Source organism: Portunus trituberculatus, chromosome 16 (genome assembly GCF_017591435.1).
Source record: "Portunus trituberculatus isolate SZX2019 chromosome 16, ASM1759143v1, whole genome shotgun sequence".
NCBI classification, from domain to species: Eukaryota; Metazoa; Arthropoda; class Malacostraca; order Decapoda; family Portunidae; genus Portunus; species Portunus trituberculatus.
Genome location: NC_059270.1, coordinates 13,956,672 through 13,981,098, shown reverse-complemented (window position 1 = coordinate 13,981,098; position 24,427 = coordinate 13,956,672). Strand labels below are relative to the sequence as shown.

Genomic DNA, 24,427 nt, shown 5'->3' with positions numbered 1-24,427 from the left:
ATTTACTCACAATTCTACCTTAAGCACCATTATTCCACATCTTTAGCATACATTCCAAGTGGGATCTAAGTTGCCAACAGTACTTTTCAATCACTCCCTTAGGAACTACAAACTTTACAAAAATATTTTATATTAAGTCCTTCAGTCTCACACTTAACATAAATGTATGTGGCAAGCACATATATATCACACTCAACATTTGGTTTTGTAAAAAAATAATAAACACCTCATCACTGTTAGACTTACATGTAATTGCTTTAAAAATAAAATAGCAGTATTTTGAAATAGCACAGGTGTCACATATCTGTGCTTCTATCACCAATTGTAGTTTAAGATGAATGGGACTCAAAATGCTCATTCACATATCTTTGTCACATTATACACTTAAGTCTTTATGTCAACACTGACAACACTTACATTTGTCATTTACTGTATAAATGTTTTAGGACCAATGTCCTTATCATTATTTGTACAATGAACGTGTTTTCTTGCAGATCACAACACTATGTTATATATATATATATATATATATATATATATATATATATATATATATATATATATATATATATATATATATATATATATTTATATGCCTCAGCACTGTAGTGTCTTGAAGCATCAATAATAATGAGGTACAGACTGGAAATCAAAGTATATTACATGTGCAGATTCACTGACATTTGTTTTGGAATTGACTTCTGTCACAGAATCTTTTCTTGCACAATGCAGCCACTGACTCATTTCAGAACACTGCTGCTATAAGTTAAATATTCAGAATATATTTAGATATTTTGTGTTATTTTCTTTTTCACTTACAATAATATTTGCACTCGTTTCACTTCAAAGAAACCACCAACTACTCAGTTCTCACCACAAGCAATAACGTTTCTGGGTGACGAACACAGATGAAATAGCTTACCAAAATGTGCTGAGATCCAAATACTAATAGCCAAAACACTGGAAGATATGGTTCAAAAGTTCTTTGGGCTCACCACTGGCTGTCATCACAGCTCAGTTGGGGACAGCCTGTGTCTGTTGTAGCCGCTCCACCTCTTCCAGGCTCAAAACCTTGCCTCCAGGTAAATCTGGTAATCCCCCAGCTTGAACCTAAGGATAAAAAAAGCAGTTCAACATTAATCCATAGTGTACCATATACACATGTATACAGACTAGCATGCATCTGTTGCAAGTGCCACATTTGTATAAATACAAACAGTGATTTTAACAATTCATATTAGAGAAACTACAGCAGCTAGGCAACTAAAATCTGTGTGAGAGGTGGTGGCAACACTTGTCTACCCAAGCTGCATCACCACTCCTCCCTTCCTTAAATCCAGGCAACCAGCCCAGCCTACTGAAAACTATAGCTTATTCTGTGTTTGCCCACCACAGAGGAGTTATTGTGTTGTGGTAAAACAATTGTGCATATGCCGGATTTTGATTGTCTGCTGAACCAATATGATATGTTTTTGCTGAAAGTAACCAAATTATATTGAAAACAGTGATAGAGACAAAAATCATGTTTGAAGGAAGCAGGGAAGAAAGCAAAGTACCCACATCACAGCTTTCCCACAACTCCTTTTTTTCACTGAGCAACAAATACACTATTCGTCAAGCATTATTTCTTAATAACAGTGACGATAAAAGCAATGTGAATGATCTTGAAACCACAGTTGCATCTCCAGTTCTATCCACCTCATAGCTAGCCAAGTCATGCCAAAATTGGTGGGGAATTACAACCCAAAAATAATTAAAGTACAGTAATACTCCGCTTAACAAACAGGATAGGGGGTGTCAAAGCTGTTCGTAGAGCGGAAATTCGTTAAGCAGACGTAATTTTTCCATAGGTAATGGAAATAGGGGGGATGCGTTCTGGGCTGGTCCCCAACATACCATATGGGTAAAAAAAAAAAAATATATATATATATATATATATAATATATAATATAAAAATATATATATATATATATATATATATATATATATATATATATATATATATATATATATATATATATATATATATATATATATATATAATAGAGTAGAGGAGGCAGTTTGCGCTACCCTAAGCAGAAAAAAAATTGCTACAAAATCACCAAACTTGAATACAAAAACGAAATTTTAACAAGGAGTGTAAAATTTTGTCTGCTCATGATGGCGGGTAACGCGCTACCCTCAATCGCTGCAGTTTCCCCGATTGTGCACTGTAAGTAAGGGAAAGTTAGGTAGGGTCTGTGCGCCACCCAGCCGGGTCTACGCGCTAGGTTGAGGAGGGGGTTGCGCCAGGGGGGGGGTCAGTGCGCTATGGCATGTCGGGTCATCGCGCTAGGTGCCTTAAGTTCTTTGTTTTAATCTACAAGCTATCAAAATCACTCTCAATAGGTAGTTGATAAATCCTCTTGCCTCTCAAGGAGTAAAAGCTTTGGAAAAATAAATGAAAGATTGCAAACTAACTTTTTTTTATTTTTTAAAATAGTGTATTGACAAACATAAAAACTGTGCTTTAGTTATGAATATCATAAACAAATAAATGTCCCACAGAGTTCAAAACAAAAATCTTAACAATACTCCGGGAAAAGTTTCATTTACCAGTATCAAAATAACAAATAAATGTCTCAGAGTTAAAAACGAAAATCTTAAGAATATTCCGTGAAATGTTTCATTTAACAGTGTCAAAATAACAAATAAATGCCTTTCAGAAATCGAAACGAAAATCTTAAGAATACTCCGTGAAAAAAATCATTCAACAGTATCAAAATAGCCTAATTACATTTATTACAAAAAACTCAGTATCCATTGTATCAATGTCCTCCTGAGACTTTTCACTCAAATTCATCTCACTCAGACATTCTGCATGCCACCAGCTGTCACACAATACACATTTTATCCTTAACTTTCCTTTTGTTTCACATTGACATTTTCCACAGAGCTCGTTCATATCATCAATTACATCATCCGAGTCATCGTCCAAGACTGGCTCATCCGCACTCTCTGAAGTTTCTGTTTCCTTGTCTTTCTGCTTTTGGGAAACATACTGAAGTGTCCTGAATCGTTTTTCTTTCCTTTTTCTCTTTTCTTTTTCTTTCCTGTTGTTTTCCTTCTGCCTTTTCTTTTCCTCCATTCTCTTTCTCTTTGCTTCAGCTTCTTGTTCTATAATTTTTTTTCTCTCTTCTCTCTTTCTTTTTCTTTCCATTTTCTCCCTCTCCTCCTCTCGTTTCTTTCTCTGTTTCTCTTCAATCATTTGCCGGTACTCAACACCGCTTATTGAGCATGGCAATACTGCGATGGTCTTTTTTAATCCTTTTTTCTTCGGGAATGAGGGCAGCGTGAGGTAATCATCAATCGTTTTGGAATTTTTCTTTGTAGAAGGCAGAGGTTGTGGAGCAGGCTGGGATGTGTAAGGCAGGGGTTGTGGAGCAGGCTGGGATGTGGAAGGCAAGGGTTGTGAGGCAGGCTGGGATGTGTAAGGCAGGGGTTGTGAGGCAGGCTGGGATGTGGAAGGCAGGGGTTGTGAGGCAGCCTGGGATGTGTAAAGCAGGGGTTGTGAGGCAGGCTGGGATGTGGAAGGCAGGGTTTGTGAGGCAGCCTGGGATGTGTAAAGCAGGGGTTGTGAGGCAGGCTGGGATGTGGAAGGCAGGGTTTGTGAGGCAGCCTGGTATGTGGAAGGCAGGGGTTGTGAGGCAGGCTGGGATGTGGAAGGCAGGGACTGTGAGGCAGGCTGTAAGGTTTTCTCCAACAACACCTTCCAGTCTTCATAGGGTGGGTCATCCATGTCGTATCGCTCCTCGCACCGCTTCATGAATTTTAGAGTTGTTCCTTCCCCTAATGACAGGCTCAGCTTCATCAGCTCAAAAATGTTGGAGAATGCTGAGAGAGTGGGAGTTCTTTGTTCTGGCCCAGGGAACTTGGATTTGGCTGCTGGTGAAGCAGAAGGAACAGAGGTTGAGATTGTTGGGGTACATGCGGGAAGAGCAGTGATGCCAAAAGATGCTGAGGTAGGGAGAGTGACTGGAGCAGCGCTGGAGAAACTGCAGCTTGGCTTCAGCTTGTCTGAGTTGAGTACAACCTCAGGGTTAAAAGGATAGATCCCAGACTTAACAAATCCCTTGTAAGCAAGCTCTGGTCGTGCTGTAGTGTCCCAAGCTTTCTTTAGTGTGCGGGCAAACGTGCACATGGTGACACTCTCTCCAGTTTGGTACTGAAACTTTCTGACGGCTTCACTCCATGCTAGTTTGATTGCCCCAAAGAAAGCTTGATCCAGTGGCTGGATAAGGTGACTGGCATGCGCCTTCAGGCAGTAAAGGATGACACCATTCTCGTTACACAGCGTGCAGATTGCCAGGAATGATGGCTGGAATGGCCGTCCACAAACAGCACCACTGGTCGCTTTTCTCCCAATTTGGGAATGAAAATGTCCCTCAGAAAGCTAAGAAAGACCACCTCAGTGATCCAACCATTTGGAGTTTTTTGAAAAAAAGCCTCTTCAAAACCTTCCAACGCATTGAAGCGAGGATCTCTGGTGTAGGGAAAGATCAGCAGCGGTGGAAGGTACTGCCCCATGGCAGAGGAGCAGGCCAACATTGTCACTTGCTGCCGTTTGCCACTTGTGACAGAGTAGACGTGTTTTGCTCCTGTCATGCTGATGATTTTCTTTGTCTTTGGACATATATTAAAACCACTTTCATCAGCATTAAAGATCCGGTCAGGAGAGGTCAACAAAGTGGGATCGATGGTGTCCAGGTAATGTTTCATTTGCTGAAACCATTCACCTAGAGCATCCTTTGTCACAATTGCTCTCTCACGGCCAAGTGGTTGTCCAATTCTTTCCCGTATCTCTGGATGCCTCTTGAAAAAGGCTCGCATCCAATCCTTTCCAGGGCGGTTGTTTTTGAAGACAGTCCTCTCTTCCCTATCATCGAGAATGGTTTTCACCATGTCTTTGAGGTCGTCTTTGGTCCGTCCAAAACCTCGTTTAGACACTTCAATCAGCCAATCTACTAGCTTCTTCTCCTCTTCCATTGACAGAACTGTTTTGGGAGCAGGCTGCATAGGTCTTCTTCCCCTGACCTTATCCCCAAGGGTGGCGTAAGGGATACCAAAAGTTTTGGAGGCGGCATTCAGGGACATCTGTTTAGATCTTACCAGCTCCACAGCTTTCTCCACTTGTTCTTGTTTGTACCGCTGTGTTGATGCCATTTCAGCAAGGGCTGTTGAAAAGGATCAGAGCAAAAATACAAATTAACATGCATAATGGAATATTTTTTTTTTCATTTTTTCCAAAAAAAAAAAAAAAAAAAAAAACTGAAAATGCAGATAGCCTAAAAAGAGAAAACAAAAACAAAACAAGCACTCTAGCCTAGTGTTGCTTTTGCCTGGTGGGCGCGACCCGCCATGAGCGTTTGTGGCGGGTTTGCGCTACCCACGCCCTCTCCTATTTGCTGACACTCAGGCATGTTTATCCTCAACCATTTGACAGTCATGTATTATAACAAAGAATTGATTGACAAGTTATGTCAGTTTTGTATCAAAATAGGTAGCAGTGACTAACACTGATATTCATGTGTGTTAACGAAACAGTTAGCGGAAGACAACTTACCTCAGTATAGCGGAAGACGCACTGCCTCTCTCTCCCTGGCGCAAACACAACACTGGAACGGTACTGGCGGGAAAATTTGAACTACGGCCCGCCATTTAAACACTCTGTTTGTGTGTTATGAGATTTAACACCAGGGCTTAGCGCACAGACCCGACTGGCGCACAGACCCTCCAATACTCTATTCCACCATCTTGACTCCATCAGCAAGTCAGCAGACTCTATTAAGAAGGCTGGTGAGACCGCATCTTCCTTGAAAGCTAAAGAACCACCTGAACTCGTGACTCTACAATGGATAAAATGGAAAGCCTTGTGGAAATGTGGTACATAAGTTTTGTATGCGGTACCATGATGCACACTTTGTTTACATTCCACAGGTTGCTGGTTAGTGTATTTCCGTTTCACTCTCCTCCTTCATAAAGTTAAGATCATCAACATTATAAAGTTACGTACATACATACATTAGTGTACATTATAATGACTTAAATTAAGCTACCTAAATGTTTAACTTCATAATTTTTACTTTCATTAAACCTTTTACTGTACTATGATGCACTCTCGCTTTGCTTACTCTCAATGGAAGTTCAAATCAGGGGTTAAACTTGTTATAATCGGTTCGCTTAACGAAGTTTCGCTTAACGAAGTGTTTTTTAGGAACGTAACCCCTTCGTTAAGCGGGGGTTGCCTGTATTCATATACGCTCATGCCATGAGGATAACCTGGACTCCATGGCAATGAGTGATAGTGAATTACTAATGAAATACTGCAGTATTTCATAAGTAATTCATTATCACTTACTGCCACAGAGTCCAGGTTATCCTCATGGTATGAGCATATATGAATACTAAGATATGATATCCATTATAGCAGGCAATAGAGGAGTGGAAACAAATGTAATATTATCGTGGTGAAAGACAACACGCCAAACTAAAAAGGTAACAAGAAGAGGAGGAAGCGGCCAAGTCGCCGGAGTCTCCGCTGCCTGTGGCCAATCTCATCATCTCTGCTTTATTTTTTTGGTATTCCATGTAAGATTTCACTTTATGCATTACAAAACAATCCTTTCTTGGGGGCAAGGCTTGTAAAAAGCTAATAGAAATATATATATTTTGTTTTTTTACCCATGTGGTATGTTGTGGATCAGCCCAGAACGCATCCCCCTATTTCCATTATTTCCTATGGGATTACGTCAGCTTAACGAATTTCCGCTCTACGAACAGCTTTGACACCCCCTATCCTGTTTGTTAAGCAGAGTATTACTGTACTAGTATTGTAGTTAAATCAAATGTGTGTTTGGTACTTCATTTATTGTTGTTTTTTTCAGTCTTTTTGGTAAAAAAAAAAAAGTGTTTTTTGGGAGGATCTGGGAATGTAACCCCTATTTTCCTATAGGGCCAATTATTCGCCCAACATGAATCTCGCCATGCACGACGAGCTCAGGAACATAACTATCGTGTTGGGCGAGGTTTGACTGTATAAGACAGTAACACCATCTCCAGAGGTGGTGTTCAAAGCAACCTAAGAGTAACCTCGTCACCGTCCCTCCAAGCATTCATGGAAGCCATTTCACAGCAGGAGGTTGCTCTGAGGTTGTTAAAGAATCTTGGATCCAGCTCCAGTAGCACTAGAGACAGGCGGGGAGCCAGACAATCACAGCGAAGCTGCCACATTCGGTCCCTCACTCGGCAAATTCAAACCCAGAAAATTCGCTAAAATGGATGTGGTTGTACATTATGCGGACTTTTTGGTCTAACTTTATATAGTATGTTAAACTGGAAATTCGTTAGATGAACGTTCGTTAAGCAGAGTATTACTGTACATCTTTTTATTTTCTACATTACTCTTACTTGTCCATAACATTCAGTCAATAGAAAAATCTGAAATTCAGGTGGCATTTCTAGACAGTAGAGGCAATAAAAGTGGTCATTAGCTAAGGAGGAAAAAAAAAAAAAAAATTAATTAAATTGAAGCATAAGATTTAATAACCAAAATCACATATTGAAATAAAGCCTCACTCACCTGTGACATGATATCTCTGCCAAAGAACTGGGCCAAGTTGACAGGTGAACTGCGATGTGAATTGCCTCCCATGGGCATAATCGGAACATGCAAACCACCCTCTGCAATTAAGAAGTGATCATTAATTTATTGGGAATGTTAATCAAAATATCAATTTGTTGTACTATTGATTCTGGTTGGTAGTAATTATAATGCCATCTTTTTACCATTACATATGAAAATGAAAAATAATAGCACAAATAAAAAAAGAAGTTGACAAGGCAAGCCAACCATAGAAAGTTACATGAACATTTTACCTTATATATTCCTCAAATACATCTCCAGTATATCATATATCATTGCCTTATATAAATATGAGGAACTGATGATTGTATGATTGTCACAGAACTTCCTCTATTCATTACTGTGGAGAATGGTATGTATTTGTGGAGTCAAAGTAGGCAAGAGAGAGAGAGAGAGAGAGAGAGAGAGAGAGAGAGAGAGAGAGAGAGAGAGAGAGAGAGAGAGAGAGAGAGAGAGAGAGAGAGAGAGAGAGAGTGTGTGTGAGTCTACAATTGAATGGCCATAAACTCTAACACAAACTTAAAATGCAGAAAAGAATATTAATTTAAAATTACCTGACTTATGATGATGGTGCAAAGAGTTGGCAGGATTGTTGTTATTGAGCAGGAGTTGATGAAGGGGTCCTGGAGGATTGGTGTTAGGCAGTCTGTGGTGGGCTGGGCCAATATTACCTGCTGCTGGGGTTTGACTCCGTATCAATTGCTGCGCAAATGCTGCCTGGGCTTGTGCTGCATGCAGCGCTTTAAGAATGAAAGAATATTTTACTATTTTATTGAAAAAATATTTTATTATCATAACTTAGCTGCACAATCCATAATAGTCTATCTGTATACAAAACAATTATTTCCACAAAAGGTAATAGCTGACATAAGCTCCCACACCAAATTACAAATAACACCCACACATACAAACATTCAATAAGACTAAACAAAAATTTATCAAGAGAAGTTTTATTGAGCAGAGAAATGACACAGAAGCAGAATCCTTGCAGAAAATAGGAAGGGTTCCATTAGGATCACAAGATGTTTTAAATCCTATTCTGGACTGGACAATGAAGACTGACTGCAAAACACTCAGCCCTGGTGATTCTTTTGAAAATTATCCTGACACTAGCACTAGCAGTGGATTCTGAAGGCACAAATCTCTCAATGACCTTAAAAAATGTACAACTTCATGCTATTAAACTAAATTAGAAAAAATAAGCAATGTGCTTGAGTGAGAATAGTTATTGCTATTGAGGGGCGACCAGAGCGAGTGAACGAGTGTACAGAGTGAACGTAGCCTGGTGGCGTGTACATGGGAGTGATCGGAGGTGGGAGAACCTCCACACTCCAAACGACAGAGCAGGAACCCACAAAGGCCAGCCATAGCAGCCGCCAACGCATCCAACCACACACGTAACTACCAGGCCTGGCCCCCAGTGACCACACACCCACATGTTCCCAGGAAAAGTAAGGAAAAATGGATAGACCGGTAAGGAATAAATTACCAAATTCAAAATATGTTGATGAGGCCCAGGGAGCAAAGCCGAAAGTGGCCAGTCAAAGCATGAGTCCAGCTTCAACAGGGCAACATTGCAAGGTAGATTGGTGATGTTGGAGAAGAGATTTGAGGAGTTAGTGAAGGAATTAAAAGTTCAGAGGAGTGAGGAGGAGCAGGATAGAGAATTCAGCAAGGCTTTGAAGGAAAGAGTTAAGAGACTGGAGGAAAATGAAAAACGATTGGTGGATGAGAATGCGCATTTGAAGGTGGAGGTTGAAAAATACAAGAGACGGTTGGAGGAGAAAATGGAGAGAGTAGTAAAGGAGAAAGATGACTTTAAGGAAATGATTAGTGAGCAGAATGAAAGGCTTGAAAGGGAATGGAAACTGAAGAAAACACAATGGACTGAGTCGAGGGAAGCAGAGATGGTTGGATTACGTGCTGTTCTCCTTACTTCAACATATCTATTCCTTGCTGTTTTGTAGACTTCTCTTGATAATACTTCACTGTTTTTCTTAAGTTTCTTCCATGCCTTTTCTTTGTTCTTTTGTGCTTCTTCACAATTTCTATTAAAACACTGCTTATTATTTAAAGTCCTCATTCTGTGATATGGCACAAACTTCTTCACAGCACAGTTATATAAATCCATAAATTTATCATATTTCAATTGCACACCACTTCCTGGTACACCACAGACCAGTCAATCTCATTAAAGAACTCTCTTATATGGTTATAATTTGCCCTGACATAATCTAATTTTTCATCCATGTACTCAACACTCTTTTCCGTGCTTAATTCCGTATCCAGCTCAAATCTTAGGACATCATGGTTGCTTTTCCCCAAGGGACATTCATGTTCAATATCCTCTTTTAGGGAGATGCCCCTGGTGAATATCAAATCCAACCTTGCTGCAACATCCTGTCCCCTGCACCTTGTTGGTGATCTCACCCACTGTGTCATCAAGTTATTTGTTGCTACGTTTAACAATTCCTCTGCCCACTCACCACCATTCACCACTTCGTAGTCTTCCCACACTATTTCCTTACTATTAAAGTTCCCGACTATCATCACTCTATCCTTTCTGGTGAGTTCCTGTTTCATTCTGTCTAGAGTATTTCTCATCACCACTTGATACTGTTCATAATTCCAAGCACTGGTTCTGGGTGGTATGTATACTGTTATAATATTAATGTCCCTCTTACCATCTGTTATAAGTATACTTATCACTTCCTCATTTCCCTTACTAAAGTTCACCTCCTTCACTATCAGATCTTTTTTTAATAAAAACCATTATACCACCACCTCCTTTATTCTTTCTATCATTTCTCCATACTTTGTAGTGTTTTACATCAAACCAATCTAGCTTTATTTCGGGCCTTAACTTTGTTTCCACCACACACATTATGTCCGGTTCACTGTTTCTTAGGTAATCCATACATTCTAACCTTTTAGACAGAAATCCATCTATATTCATGTATGTCACTTGAATTCCATTCCTAATCTCTTTCTTCCATGTTTCAGTCAGTGTACTGTCAATTCTGTCTGTTTTATCCACCACTTCTTAAGCCTCCCATTTCTCATCCTTCAAAAAAACTTGGTCTTTTCCTCCTCGGTTCTTTCCTCATTCTTCTCTCTCACTTCAGTTACAAGCTCTCTCATTTTCATTCTTTCCTCCAATGTCATATTTCTTCTTATGTAAATTGTTTTGGTTTCCTCGTAGTCTTTAAGTCTCCAGGCCCTCCTCAGCAAGACCTCGGCTGTCACCTGAGACTTTAATTTCAATTTTAATGGTCTACTTTTGCCTTCTTCATAAGCTCCTAGTCTCACACTTTCCTCTACCTCAGCATATAGGCATTCATCCTCCTCGGAGATCTTATTCAATAAAAACTTAATCCTGTCATTTTCCTTATCCCTCCTATCTTCTATCTTGCCAATTCCTGTTAGTTTCCTCTCTCAAACCCGTTATGATCACGCATTTTTTCTTTTCAGCAATATCACTCACTACATACTCATTTTCCTTCAAAGCCTTAACCATTTCACTCTGTGTAATCACTTTATTTTCTTCTTCTTGCTTTTTCATTATCTCTTTGAAGGACTTCTGTACTTCTTCGTTTTCATGTTTCACTTTCTTCAATTTAGCATCAATTAGGTTGAGGCACTCCTCCTTCCCTAAGTCACCTTCGGATATTTTCTTTTCCATTTCAAGTAGTTTAGCCTTCATTTCGTTACATTGTTTCCTTAGATGTTGATTTTCTTTTTCCATTTCCACTTCCTCTTTCAGTAATTCCTTGTTCTCCCTCATTAGCATGTAATTTCTTTTTTGAAGGTATCATTCTCTGCTATAACCCTATCTAACTTCTCTTCTATAGATCTAATATTTAGAAACTTACTCTCTAATGCCTGAATTCTTGAGTCCATGTCTAATTTGTTTAGTCCACTTGGAGTGGTCACAAATCCTTCAAATCTTTCACATTTTAGGGGTGGACGTCATGTTACCGCCAGCTGTTTTCAATAAAAAAAGCTGACACTCTCTGGTTAGGGACTCCCCATTTTCACTTGAAAATGGCCCACTTTCTGCACTTTTCAAGAGCAGGACACTGACAGGATGCTAACTATACCCCACAGAGATATGGGCCCTGCAAACACCATAGGCAGTGTGTGTGTGTAATTCACTGTTTGATCTGCTGCAGTCTCTGACGAGACAGCCAGACGTTACCCTACGGAACGAGCTCAGAGCTCATTGTTTCCGATCTTCGGATAGGCCTGAGACCAGGCACACACCACACACCGGGACAACAAGGTCACAACTCCTCGATTTACATCCTGCACCTACTCACTGCTAGGTGAACACTACACGTGAAAGGAGACACACCCAAATATCCCCACCCGGCCGGGGAATCGAACCCGGTCATCTCTTTGAAGCCAGCGCTCTAACCACTGAGCTACCGTGTGTGTGTGTGTGTGTGTGTGTGTGTGTGTGTGTGTGTGTGTGTGTGTGTGTGTGTGTGTGTGTGTGTGTGTGTGTGTGTGTGTGTGTGTTTACCTAGTTGTATTTATAGGTCCTGTATCCCTTACCATCGATTCCATCTGTTTGATTACCTTCACTATCTCTTGGGTTAGGTCTACCTTTTCTTTCTGTTGTTTCCATGATTTTTCTAAACTAACTTTTCCTCCTCTTTTTTCTTTTTTTCCATTCGAAACAATTGCCTTTCATTTTTATTACTTCATTTTCCTGTTTTCTTTACTAACTTTCCATCTTCTTTTAATTTTTCCTTTAGTTGGGCACACTAGGTCTTCAGAGCCTTGTTTTTTTCTACATCATGCTGTCTCTTTTCTAAATTTATCATTCTTTCTATTAAATCACTGAGGCTACTTTCCATAAGGTTCATTTTCCTAATTTGCATTTTCACTTGCAATTCTTTGTCAGTCTCTTCACTAAATCCTTGGAGGGACGATTCCCATGTTTTCTCTTTCTTTCAAAGCAAAAGCCATGGCTTTGCTTTTTATGTATATTTCCCTCTTAAAATCCATTCTTTGTAGTATGGAGGCAGGACCCTGCATGAATATACAGCCCTACTTCCCTACTACACATTTCTAGGCAATTGAAGTGATTGCTGGTTTTGTTTCCTGAAGATCAGCTGTTTCCACGCCCACCTCCCACCAGAGTGCGCCAGTGTGTATTTACCTAGTTGTAGTTTTACAGGGCCTGGACTTTATGCTTGTGTGGCCCTGTCTCCATATCTACACTTACCCAATTTTTCTTTAAAACTATACACACTCGTTGCTGACACTACTTCCTCACTCAAACTGTTCCATGTCTCAACATCTTTGCAGGAAACTATATTTTTTAACATCTCTCAGACATCTTCCCTTCTTCAGTTTTTTACTATGCAATCTTGTGCTTCAAGTGTCATATTCTTCTCTCACGATCAGTTTCTCATTATCCACTTTATCCATTCCGTTGAGCAATTTATAAACTTGTATCAGATTCCCTCTCTCCCTTCTCTGTTCCAGGGTTGGTAGATCCATAGCCTTTAGTCTCTCCTCATATGTCATTCCTTCAAAACACATCTTTGCAGGAAACTATATTTTTTAACATCTCTCAGACATCTTCCCTTCTTCAGTTTTTTACTATGCAATCTTGTGCTTCGAATGTCATATTCTTCTCTCAGGATCAATTTCTCATTATCCACTTTATCAATTCCATTGATCAATTTATAAACTTGTATCAGATCAACTTCATATGTGTTTCCCTCTCCTTCTCTGTTCCAGGGTTGGTAGATCCATAGCCTTTAGTCTCTCCTCATATGTCATTCCTTCAAATTCTGGAACCATTCTTGTAGCCATTTTTTGTAGTCTCTTCAACTTCATATGTGTTTCTTTATATGGGGGGGTCCACACAACTCCTGCATATTCCAATCTGGGTCTTATTATGGAGTAGTTCGCTCTTTGTCACATGTGTGTGTCTTCCATCCATTTTAGTACTGCCATCACTCCTCCTACCATTTCAAGTTTGTACCTTATCAAAGGCCTTTTAAATCCAGATTTTTTTTTTTTTTTTTTTTTTTTTTTTTTTTTTTTGTGTGTGTGTGTGTGTGTGTGTGTGTGTTTGTTGTGTGTGTGTGTGTGTGTGTGTGTGTATTTACCTAGTTGTATTTACCTAGTTGTAGTTTTACAGGGCCTGGGCTTTATGCTCGTGTGGTCCCGTCTCCATATCTACACTTATCCAATTTTTCTTTAAAACTATGTACACTCTTTGCTGATACCACTTCCTCACTCAAACTGTTCCAAGTCTCAACACATCTTTTGGAAACTAAATTTTTAACATCTCTCAGACATCGTCCCTTCCTTAGTTTCTTACTATGCGATCTTGTGCTTCTAAAGCAGTGGTTCTTAACCTTTTTCAGTTCCCGCACCCCTTGATATCTCAGAAAGATTTCTCCCCTCAATATGAATCTATCAAACATGAAAAAATAGTGATAGTGTTTACAGCACTAACTTTTCTTCAGTAAGAGAAAATTAAGAAAATATATGTTTTGCTTTCTCTAAATATCTACCATTGCACAGGCTACCATGTCTCTACTGAGTTTTTTCACTTCGATCTTATTGAACCACTGTTCTAAAGTCATATTCTTCTCTCAGGATCAGTTTCTCATTATCCACTTCATCCATTCCGTTAATCAATTTATAAACTTGTGTCAGATCCCCTCTCTCTCCTCTCTGCTCCAAGGTTGGTAGATCCATTGCCTTTAGTCTCTCCTCATATGCCATCCCTTTAAATTCTGAAACCATTCTTGTAGCCATTTTTTGTAGTCTCTCTAATTTTCTTATGTGTTTCTTTTTATGGGGAGTCCACATAACTCCTGCATATTCCAATCTAGGTCTTATTTTAGTACTTATCAATTTCTTCATCATTTCCTTGTCCATATAGTGAAATGCTACTCCAATATTCCTTAGCAAATTATACGTCTCTGAAAATTCTATCAATATGGCTTACTGGTTGATTATTTTCTTCCATTGTCACTCCCAAGTCCTTTTCCTTTTTACTTTTCTAGTTCTACTCCATCTCCCATCTTATAGATTCCCACTGGTCGTCTTTCACTTTTCCCATTTCCATGACATGGCTTTTGTCCACATTGAATTCCATCTCCCATTTTTGCTCCATTTCCAGATCTTGTTTAAGTCTTCCTGTAGTATTTCACAATCCTCTTTTGTTTAATGACTCTGCACAGTTTCGCATCGTCCATAAACAGATTTATGTAGCTGTTCACTCCTCTGGCATGTCATTTATATATACGAAATCTATTTCAATACTGACCCTGTGGCACTCCGCTGTCTACTGTTCTCCACTTGGACTTCATATCTTTAACTATCGTCCTTATTTCTCTCCCCCTTAAGTAATTCTTCATCCATCTCAATGTGCTTCCTTTTAAGCCACCCTTCTCCTCTAACTTCCATAGTAATCTTTCTCTTGAACCGTTAATGAGTTTTCCATCTCCTCCCAGTTTACGTTTTTAAAATAGTTCTTGAGATTCTCAATATCAGCCTTTCTGTAATTTAATCGGTCTCCTTTGTATGATTCATCTCTATCTTCCTTTCCTTCTTCTATATCCATCTCTAATATTACATGGTCACTCTTTCCCAATGGGCAATTGTATCTTATATCATCGTTAATTGGTATATCCCTTGTAAAAACTAGGTCTAATCTTGCCGGCTCATCATTTCCTCTGAATCTTGTGTTTTCCTTTACTCTTTGGACCATCAAATTATCTATCATTAGGTTCAGGAATCTATCTCCCAGGCATCTTCCCCATACCACTTTCATAATTTTCCCAGTCTACCTCCTTACAGTTGAAATCTCCTACCAATATCACTTTTCTCCTTTCCTTAATGATTCTTGTAAGACTCCTTATTGTGTCATCTATCATGTCTCTATATTCTTGGTTAGTCCATGAGTTTGTTTTGGTGGCACATATGTTCCAATGATTGTTAACTCCTTTTGTTAATATGCATCTTAACATACAGTATTTCTGATTTTCCTTCCCAAACTCCACTTGATTTACCACTATCTCCTTCCTTAACATCATCATGACTCCTCCTCCTCCTTTACCCACTCTGTCTCTCCTCCATATATTATACCTTTTATCTATGTCTATTTTTATTGCCTCATTTAACTTTGTTTCCACCAGGCATACAATATCTGGTTCTTCTTTCTTTATGTAATCTCTTAATTCTAATTTACTAGATAAAATCCCATCTATGTTTGTATACATCATTTTTAATCTCTTGTTCTTATCATTTTTAGTTAAACTTGCTCCATTCTTTTCTCTTCTTTCTCTTTTATATACCATTTCCTTATCCTGTCTCCTATAATTCTCCAAAAATGCCTTCTTTCCTCCTCTGACCTTTCATTATTTTTTCTCTTGCTTCTGCCACCAGTTCATTGTGTCTCTTCCTTTCCTCCTCGTTTCTATTTTTCTTTATATATATATCTTTGCAACCTTCTGTTTCTCTGAGTTTCGTTTTTCTATATAGTACTTCTTCTGCTGCTGCTTGTGATTTTAGTAATATCTTAATTGGTCTCACTGTTCCTTCTTGATATGGTCCCATTCTATGGATTTCTTCTACTTCCTCTTCTAAGTTCTGTCTATCCTCATCATTCAGATGTTTTAGTAGGTCTTTACTGATTTCATTTCGTCTTTTTCCTTCTTGGTCTATATTTAACATTTTTTCTTTCAGTCCAAAAATAATTACACTCTTCTTTTTTCCATAATTTCTCTTACTAAATTTTCTTTTTCTTGAGGACTCCTATCATTTTGCTTGTCATATTTTCATCTCTTTCTTTTAACTGTTCTTGAAATACTTCTTGAAATGATTCCTTGTCTTTCTTATCTTGGATTCTCCATGCTTGTACTTCTTTTTAATCACGTCTTGTACTCTTTCTTCTTCTTTGTTAACTAGATCTTTTAGCTTTTCTTTTTCTTTCTCGACTTTACCGAGTCCTTCTTCCATCAATTTCTTATAGTTCGCTATTTGTGTGTGTGTGTGTGTGTGTGTGTGTGTGTGTGTGTGTGTGTGTGTGTGTGTGTGTGTGTGTGTGTGTGTGTGTGTGTGTGTGTGTGTGTATTTACCTAGTTGTAGTTTTACAGGGCCTGGGCTTTATGCTCATGTGGCCCTGTCTCCATATCTACACTTCTCCAATTTTTCTTTAAAACTATGCACACTCGTTGCTGACACCACTTCTTCACTCAAACCATTCCACGTCTCAACACATCTTTGTGGGAAACTATATTTTTTAACATCTCTCAGACATCTTCCCTTTCTCATCTTTTAAATATGCGATCTTGTGCTTCGAATGTCATATTCTTCTCTCAGGATCAGTTTCTCATTATCCATTCCGTTGATCAATTTATAAACTTGTATCAGATCCCCTCTCTCCCTTCTCTGTTCCAGGGTTGGTAGATCCATAGCCTTTAGTCTCTCCTCATATGTCATCCCTTCAAATTCTGGAACCATTCTTGTAGCCATTTTTTGTAGTCTCTCCAACTTCCTTATGTGTTTCTTTTTATGAGGGGTCCACACTACTCCTGCATATTCCAATCTGGGTCTTATTATAGTACTTATCAATTTCTTCACCAAGGGAGAGAAAGAAAAAAGGAAAAAAAAAAAAAAAAAAGCCCACTTGGTTGCTGGTTCTCTAGAGGAAAGAAAAGCATTAGCTAAAATTAGGGAGCAATATGTCTTGATACCTCTCTCTTAAAAAAAGACAAGTCATAGGAAGGCAGAAATACAGAAGCAGGTAGGGAGTTCCAGAGTTTACCAGAGAAAGGTATGAATGATTGAAGAGTAGTTTAATTCTTGCATAAGAGAGTTGAACAGAATAGGGACGAGAGGAAGAACAAAGCCTTGTGCAGTGAGGCCGCAGGAGGAGGGGAGACATGCAGTTAGCAAGATCAGTAGAACAGTTAGTATGAAAATAACAATAAAAGATAGAGAGAGATGCAATATTTCAGTGGTGAGAGAGGCTGAAGACAGTCAGTCAGAGGAGAGGAGTTGATGAGATGAAAAGCTTTTGATTCCACCCTATCTAATAAAACTGTGTGAGTGGAGCCCCCCAAACATGTGAAGAGTACTCCATATCCACACAGGGGCAGATAAGGCCCTTGTACAGAGTAAGCAGTTGGAGGGGTGAGAAAAACTGGCAGAGACACCTCAGAACACCTAACTTCATAGAAGCTATTTTAGCAAGAGATGAGATGTGAAGTTTCCAGTTAAGATTATGAGTAAAGGACAGACCAAGGATATCCAGTGTGGAAGAGGGAGACAGTTGAGTGTCATTGAAGAAGAGGGGATAGTTGTCTGGAAGGTTGAATCGAGTTGATAGATGAAGGAATTAAGTTTTTGAGGCATTGAAAACTACTATATTTTCTCTACCCCAATCAGAAATCTTAGAAAGATCAGAAGTCAGGCGTTCTGTGGCGTCCCTGTGTGATCTGTTGATTTACTGAAGGGTTGGTCATCCCTGAAAGGATGTGGAAAGATATAGGGTGGTATCATCAGCATGAGTGGATAGGGCAAGAGGTTTGGTTAAGAATATCAATAATGAATAATAGAGTCGGTGACAGGACAGAAACCTGAGGAACATCACTATTAATAAATTTAGGAGAACAGTGGCCACCTACCACAGCAGCAGTAGAACGGTCGGAAAGGAAACTTGAGATAAAGTTGCAGAAAAGAATAGAAATCATAGGAGGGCAGTTTGGAAATCAAAGCTTTATGCCAGACTCTATCAAAAGCTTTTGATATGTCTAACGCGATAGCAAAAGTTTCACCGAAATCTCTAAAAGAGGATGACCAAGACTTGGTAAGGAAAGCCAGAAGATCACCAGTAGAACGACCTCAATGGAAGCCATACTGGCAATCAGATAGAAGATTGTGAAGTGACAGATGTTTAAGAGTCTTCCTATTGAGAATAGATTAAAAAACTTTAGACAAGCAAGAGATTAAAGCTATAGGACAGTAGTTTCAGGGATTAGAGCTGTCACACTTTTTAGAAACAGGCTGAATGTAGGCAAACTTCCAATAAGAAGGAAAGCTCATCTTGAGTGTAACCACCTAGAACCTGGGTATCATGGTGATATGTAGGTAACTTTACACCACTCGACAAATGGCAAAGTGTTTTAAGGCTGTACGTGGTGGGATTCGAACTCACGTGACGTCTGCCCAATCCCACGCTCACCACCTTATCCACTATGCCACCGCCTCCCTGGTGGTGAACATTGAAGTCTCCAAGAATGGAAATCTCTGCGAAAGGGTAGAGGGAAAGAATATGCTCCACTTTGGAAGTTAAATAGTCAAAGAATTTACTATAGTCAGAGGAGTTAGGGGAGAGATAAACAGCACAGATGAATTAAGTTAATCCAAATATCTTACTTATATGTTTTTTTGGGTTCAGATTTTCCTGTATAATCACTCCCAGATCTTTTACCTCTTTTGTCTTCATTATTTGTTCCTCTCCCATCATGTATTTACCTAGTTGTATTGTACAGGGTTCGAACAGGGCTCATAGTGTCCTGTCTCCATATCTCCATTTAGCAATTTTTCCTTTAAGTTATGCACATTATGTGCTGTAACAACTTCATTATCCAATGCATACCACTTTTCCACCGCTCTGTATGGAAAACTGTATTTGCCAATATCCTTCACACACTACCTAATCCTGATGTTCTTTTCATCTCCTCTTCTTCCATTTTCTTCTATCAACAGCACCAGGTTTTCTTTGTCTATCTTTTCAATATCATTTACTATCTTGTACATTGTTGTTAGGTCCCCACGTTCTCTTCTATCTTGTAATGTTGGCAGTCCCATTTTCCTTCAGTCGTTCTTCATATGGGAGGTCCTTTAATTCTGTCACCATCTTTGTAGCAATCTTCTGTATCTTTTTCAGAGCTCGGACACTATACCACTGCTGCATATTCCAGCCTTGGGCATTTGCTACCCCTACTTTGGCTGACGGTTTTTGCCCTTTTTACACTTTTTAGAGAGCCAGCACTCATGTGGGCCTTTTTTTTTTTCCTTCTTTTTTTGCCCTTTCCTACGTATAAAAAAAAAAAAAAAAAAAAAAAAAATGCTTGTGGTGATTTTTTTTCATCATATCTTTATCCATATAATGAAATGCCACTCTTATATTAATCAACATTTTATATGATAGTCCAAATATCTTGTTTATGTGTTTTTCAGGGCTCAGATATTCCTGTATGATCACTCCTAGATCTTTTTCCTTTTTAGTCTTCATTATTTGTTCCTCTCCCATCAAATAATTCCATATCGGTCTTCTCTTACTCCTTCCTAGTTCCATTATGTGACATTTCTTGGCATGAAACTCCTATTTCCACTTCCTGCTCCACTCATAGATCTTGTTTATATCTTCCTGCAACAACAGACAGTCCTCTCTGGTTTTCATAACTCTTGGCAGCTTTGCATCATCAGCAAATAAATTTATATAACTGTTTATCCCAATGTGAATGTCATTTACATAAATCTGAAACATAATGAGGGCTAACACTGACCCTCGTGGCACTCCACTAGTTACTTTACCCCAAGATGAGTATGTATCTCTCATCACAGTTCTTATTTCCCTATGCTTCAAATAATCTCTTGTCCATTCAAGCAAAGTTCCTTGCAGTCCTCCTATGTTCTCTAGTTTCCTAAGTAGTCTTCCATGAGCAACTTTATCAAAAGCCTTTTTAATATCTCTGTTTTCAAGTACTGCAATAACTCTCGAGTAGACTCTTAATAAATTTGATACACATGACCACCCTGTCTTGAACCCAAATTGTCTGTTCGATATGTCTTGCTCCTCTTCTAGAAATTTAACCCATTTTTCTTTGATAATTATTTCACATAACTTCTCCAAGACACTTGTAAGTGACACTGGTCTGTAGTTTAGTGGTTCAGTTGTCTTTCTTCCTTTAAATATCAGTATTACATTGGCTCTCTTCCATTCTAGTGGAACTTTCCCTTCATTTATTGAACTCACAATTATTTCCCAAACTGGATCCAGTAGTTGCTCTTTATATTCTTTTAACATCCAGCCTGATACACCATTTGGCCCCATTGCTTTTCTGACTTCCAACTTATCCAATAATCTTCTAATAAACTCTTTGTGCACTGCGATCTCCTGTAATCCTTGGCAATCCCATGTCTTATTAGGTTCTGTGAAATCATCTGCAGTGAATACTGTTTTGAAGCTCTCATTCATTATTTCACACATTTCCTATTCTGTTTGGTATGTCTTCCCTTCTTTAATTATTTTTTCAATTGTTTCCTTATTCTTTGTTTTGCCATTTATAAACTTGTAGAAAAGTTTTGGTTCATCTTTGCTTTTATTCACTACATCTTTCTCAGTTTCTTTCTTCCTCTCTCCTTACTCTAATATATTAATTTCTGGCATCTCCATACTGCCGTAAGTTATAGTCATTTCCCTGCTTTATGAGTTTCTTACATGCTTCATCTTTTGCCTTTTTTTGCTTGTATGCATCTAGCATTGTACCAAGCATGTATCTTTTTTAACTCTATGAATAGGTACAAACTTTTTTACTCCTTCATTATATTTCTGTAAGAATGTCATATTTCCCTTGTACTGTCTTTCTGTACATAATATTACTCCACTCAATATCAGCAAAATAGATCCTTAATTTTTCAAAATCTGCTCTTGCATAATTTAATCTCTCTCCTTTATAGTCCTCTCTGCAACTTAGCTCATCTTCCTCCTGAATTTCCATATCTATTGTTACATGATCACTTCTCTCCATTGGACAAAGGTATTGTATGATTGGATAGGGCTCTAGTTTCTTTGTGAAAACTAGGTTAAGCAATGATGGTTCTTCTTCCCCCCTGTACCTTGTTGACTCCTCCACCCACTGGTCCACTGCATTAACCATAGTTTACTGTAACACTTTCTCTCTCCACTGCCCAGCATTATCCATTACTTCCATCTCTCTCCAGTTTACTTTTTTACAGTTAAAGTCTCCAACTAAAAGTATTCTTCTATCTCCTCTTATCATGTTATCTAGGCACTTTATCACCTCTCTTTGCATATCTTTATGTTTTTCTGTTCCCCCTGTATTAGTGTTTAGTGGAACATATGTAACTATAATTTTTCTCTTCTTCAAATCTTGTTTTGATTGTTATTTCCACTACTTACACTTTGTCCTCACCATATTGCACATCCTCCACACATATTATCACAAACCATTATTAGCACACCTCCCCCTTTATCCTTCCTGTCTCTCCTTCAGGTATTATATCCCTCCTCTTTCAAGTTGACATGGATTTCTCCTCTCAGTCTTGTTTCAACAATGCACATTATATCCAGCTTTTTCTCTTTCAAATAATATCTAACTTCCAATATGCTTGATAACAACCCATCTATATTAGTATAAGTCACTCTTTAATTTCTTGCCTCCTCCACAACCTCTTTCTTCCTTAGGTACCACTTCTTTAGTCTCATATCCAGAACCCTCCAATAAAAATTCTTCTTCTCTATCTCTGTCCTTTTTTCGTTTTTTTTTCCTTAGCTTCACTTCTTAGCACTTTCTCCTTTTCCTTTCCCTCTAAGTTCATATCTCTTTTTATCCATATATCCTTGTGTTCAACATCATTGGCAAGCTTCCCTTTCTTAGCCATAATTTCCTCTACAGCCACTTGGGATCTCATTCTCACCTTCATTGGTCTCCTACCCCCTTCACTGTATCTTCCTAGCCTGATCACTTCCTCTACCTCCTAGTCTAATTCTTGTGTGCTGTCTTGTACTCGTTTGATAACAGTTTTGACCAATTATCTCTCTTCACGTTCTCTTGTGAATTTATTTGGATTTTTCTTTTACTTCATCCCAAAAATCACGAAGCTTTTTTTCTTGTCCACTGCATCCCACACCAGATCTTCTTTCTCTTTAATAACTTCAATTACAGTGACTTTTGTGCTCTCCTGAATTTGTCTCTTTACAACCTCCAAAAATTTTACTTTTTCCTCTTCTTGTTTCTGTTTCCATTCATTTTGTAGTTCCTTCAGCTTGTGATCACCCAATCCACCTTCTGCCCTGTCTACAATCCCACCCTGCACTTGCAAGCTCCTTAACCCTTAAAGTACGGGGGGTTGATTTACTTTCCATGTGTTTACAGTGGGGAAAAATCACACCTCTCAAAAATGCTAAAAAAAAAAATTTCCTTATAAAAGCATATTCTGAGTACAACGATGTAGTTTTTAACATGTTATGACCTCTGAGAGCAAAGTTAGTGCACATCAAAAAATTCTCCCTGAACCCATGGCAGAACCATACAAATACCCTCAAGCTTTGATAACACATGCGTGCTCTCTCTTCTTTTGTCTCTCTCTCTCTCTCTCTCTCTCTCTCTCTCTCTCTCTCTCTCTCTCTTCTCGATTCTCTCCTTTCGGCATTTGAATTTGATGTAAAAGTAGGAACTTTTGCACTTTCATGTCAAGAAAATGCAAACTCAGATATATGAAATAATGTGCAAAACAGGAAAAGAAAAAGAAACCACATATTACAAGTATTGTGGATTTCTATAATAATTGGAATCTGGCAACTCTTATTACTAATGGGATTCAAGTGACTTGGCCGACAAGCACAGTCCTGTTGAGGCAACCATGGATGACACACACCAGTGCATTGCTCGAGGACAGCACGTGAGGTTTATGAACATGAACATTGCTATGAGGATTGGTCTCTGTCTCCCAGATCACTATCAGAATCCCTTCTGGAATCTTCACTTTCTTCTATCTCAATAAAAGAATCAGTCTTCATTTTCATCACTGTCCTCAATGTCATTAAGTAACACTGACATAACATCACTCGGAGTACCGTTTCCTCCCTCTGGTTCACACGGGTTGCGAGATGTCGCCTCAAAATGGGAAAAGATGACCTATTGTGAGGGAACATAAGTCTCAAAGCTCAAGGAGGCCAGCGAGAAAAGATGCCAGATACCTCCACTTGCCCCAGGACCAATAGTGAGGAGGAGAGATTCAAACGTTTAGCGCGGAAAAATCATGATTCCCGGAACGATCCCCACCTCTCTGCACGCGACGCTAGAATTCTCCCAAAACAATCACCGTACGTTACGGGTTAAGGAGCTTTCGTAATCTTGGCATGTGGCTTTTAGTATATTATTTTGTTTCTTTATTTCTTGAATCTCCTCTTTCAATCCCTAATCTATTGCACTGACCTTCTCACTTTCTGCTTATCTCAATTTCAGGTCTGTTTTCCATTAAAATCGGTCCTGTTTGTCCATTAGACTGGACATCACCTCCTTCATATACCTTAATTCCCTTTCTACGTTGATTAGCCTTCTCATATTACCTCGTTTGTCCCTGAATCCCAAAAAATCCTTGTCCATAATATTATCTGTTAATTTCCTTAGACCAACAGGAGTTTCTATGTATCGTTGGTTTTCACATGAAGGCATATGTTTTGATTCCATCATACACCTGGCAGCATCACTCTCTTGTTATTCTTTCTGTATATATGATCTAGCACTTATTCAATTTGGAGACAGGAGAAGTTATGTCCCCCTCCCCCCATGTACATACATCTAGGCCAGTCTCCAACTCTTTTTGTAGTTATTCTCAGCGAGCTGCTCAGGGGTGTGAGTGTGTGTGTGTGTGTGTGTGTGTGTGTGTGTGTGTGTGTGTGTGTGTGTGTGTGTGTGTGTGTGTGTGTGTGTTTGTGTGTGTGTGTGTGTGTGT

At 38.9% G+C, this 24,427-nt stretch overlaps 1 protein-coding gene across 3 annotated transcripts in view; it reads right to left on the bottom strand.

Moving 5' to 3' along the window:
* Positions 1-569: 569 nt before the first annotated feature.
* LOC123504453 overlaps positions 570-24,427 on the bottom strand; it is a 76,293-nt gene continuing 52,435 nt past the window's right edge. For all 3 annotated transcript variants that reach the window (XM_045254971.1, XM_045254973.1, XM_045254974.1), the window contains exons 22-24: positions 8,236-8,421; positions 7,619-7,719; positions 570-1,110 (exon numbers count right to left, since the gene is read on the bottom strand). In XM_045254971.1, coding sequence (XP_045110906.1) covers positions 1,015-1,110; positions 7,619-7,719; positions 8,236-8,421 — 383 coding nt within the window. In that variant the 3' untranslated portion in view covers positions 570-1,014. The remainder of the gene's footprint in view (positions 1,111-7,618; positions 7,720-8,235; positions 8,422-24,427) is intronic.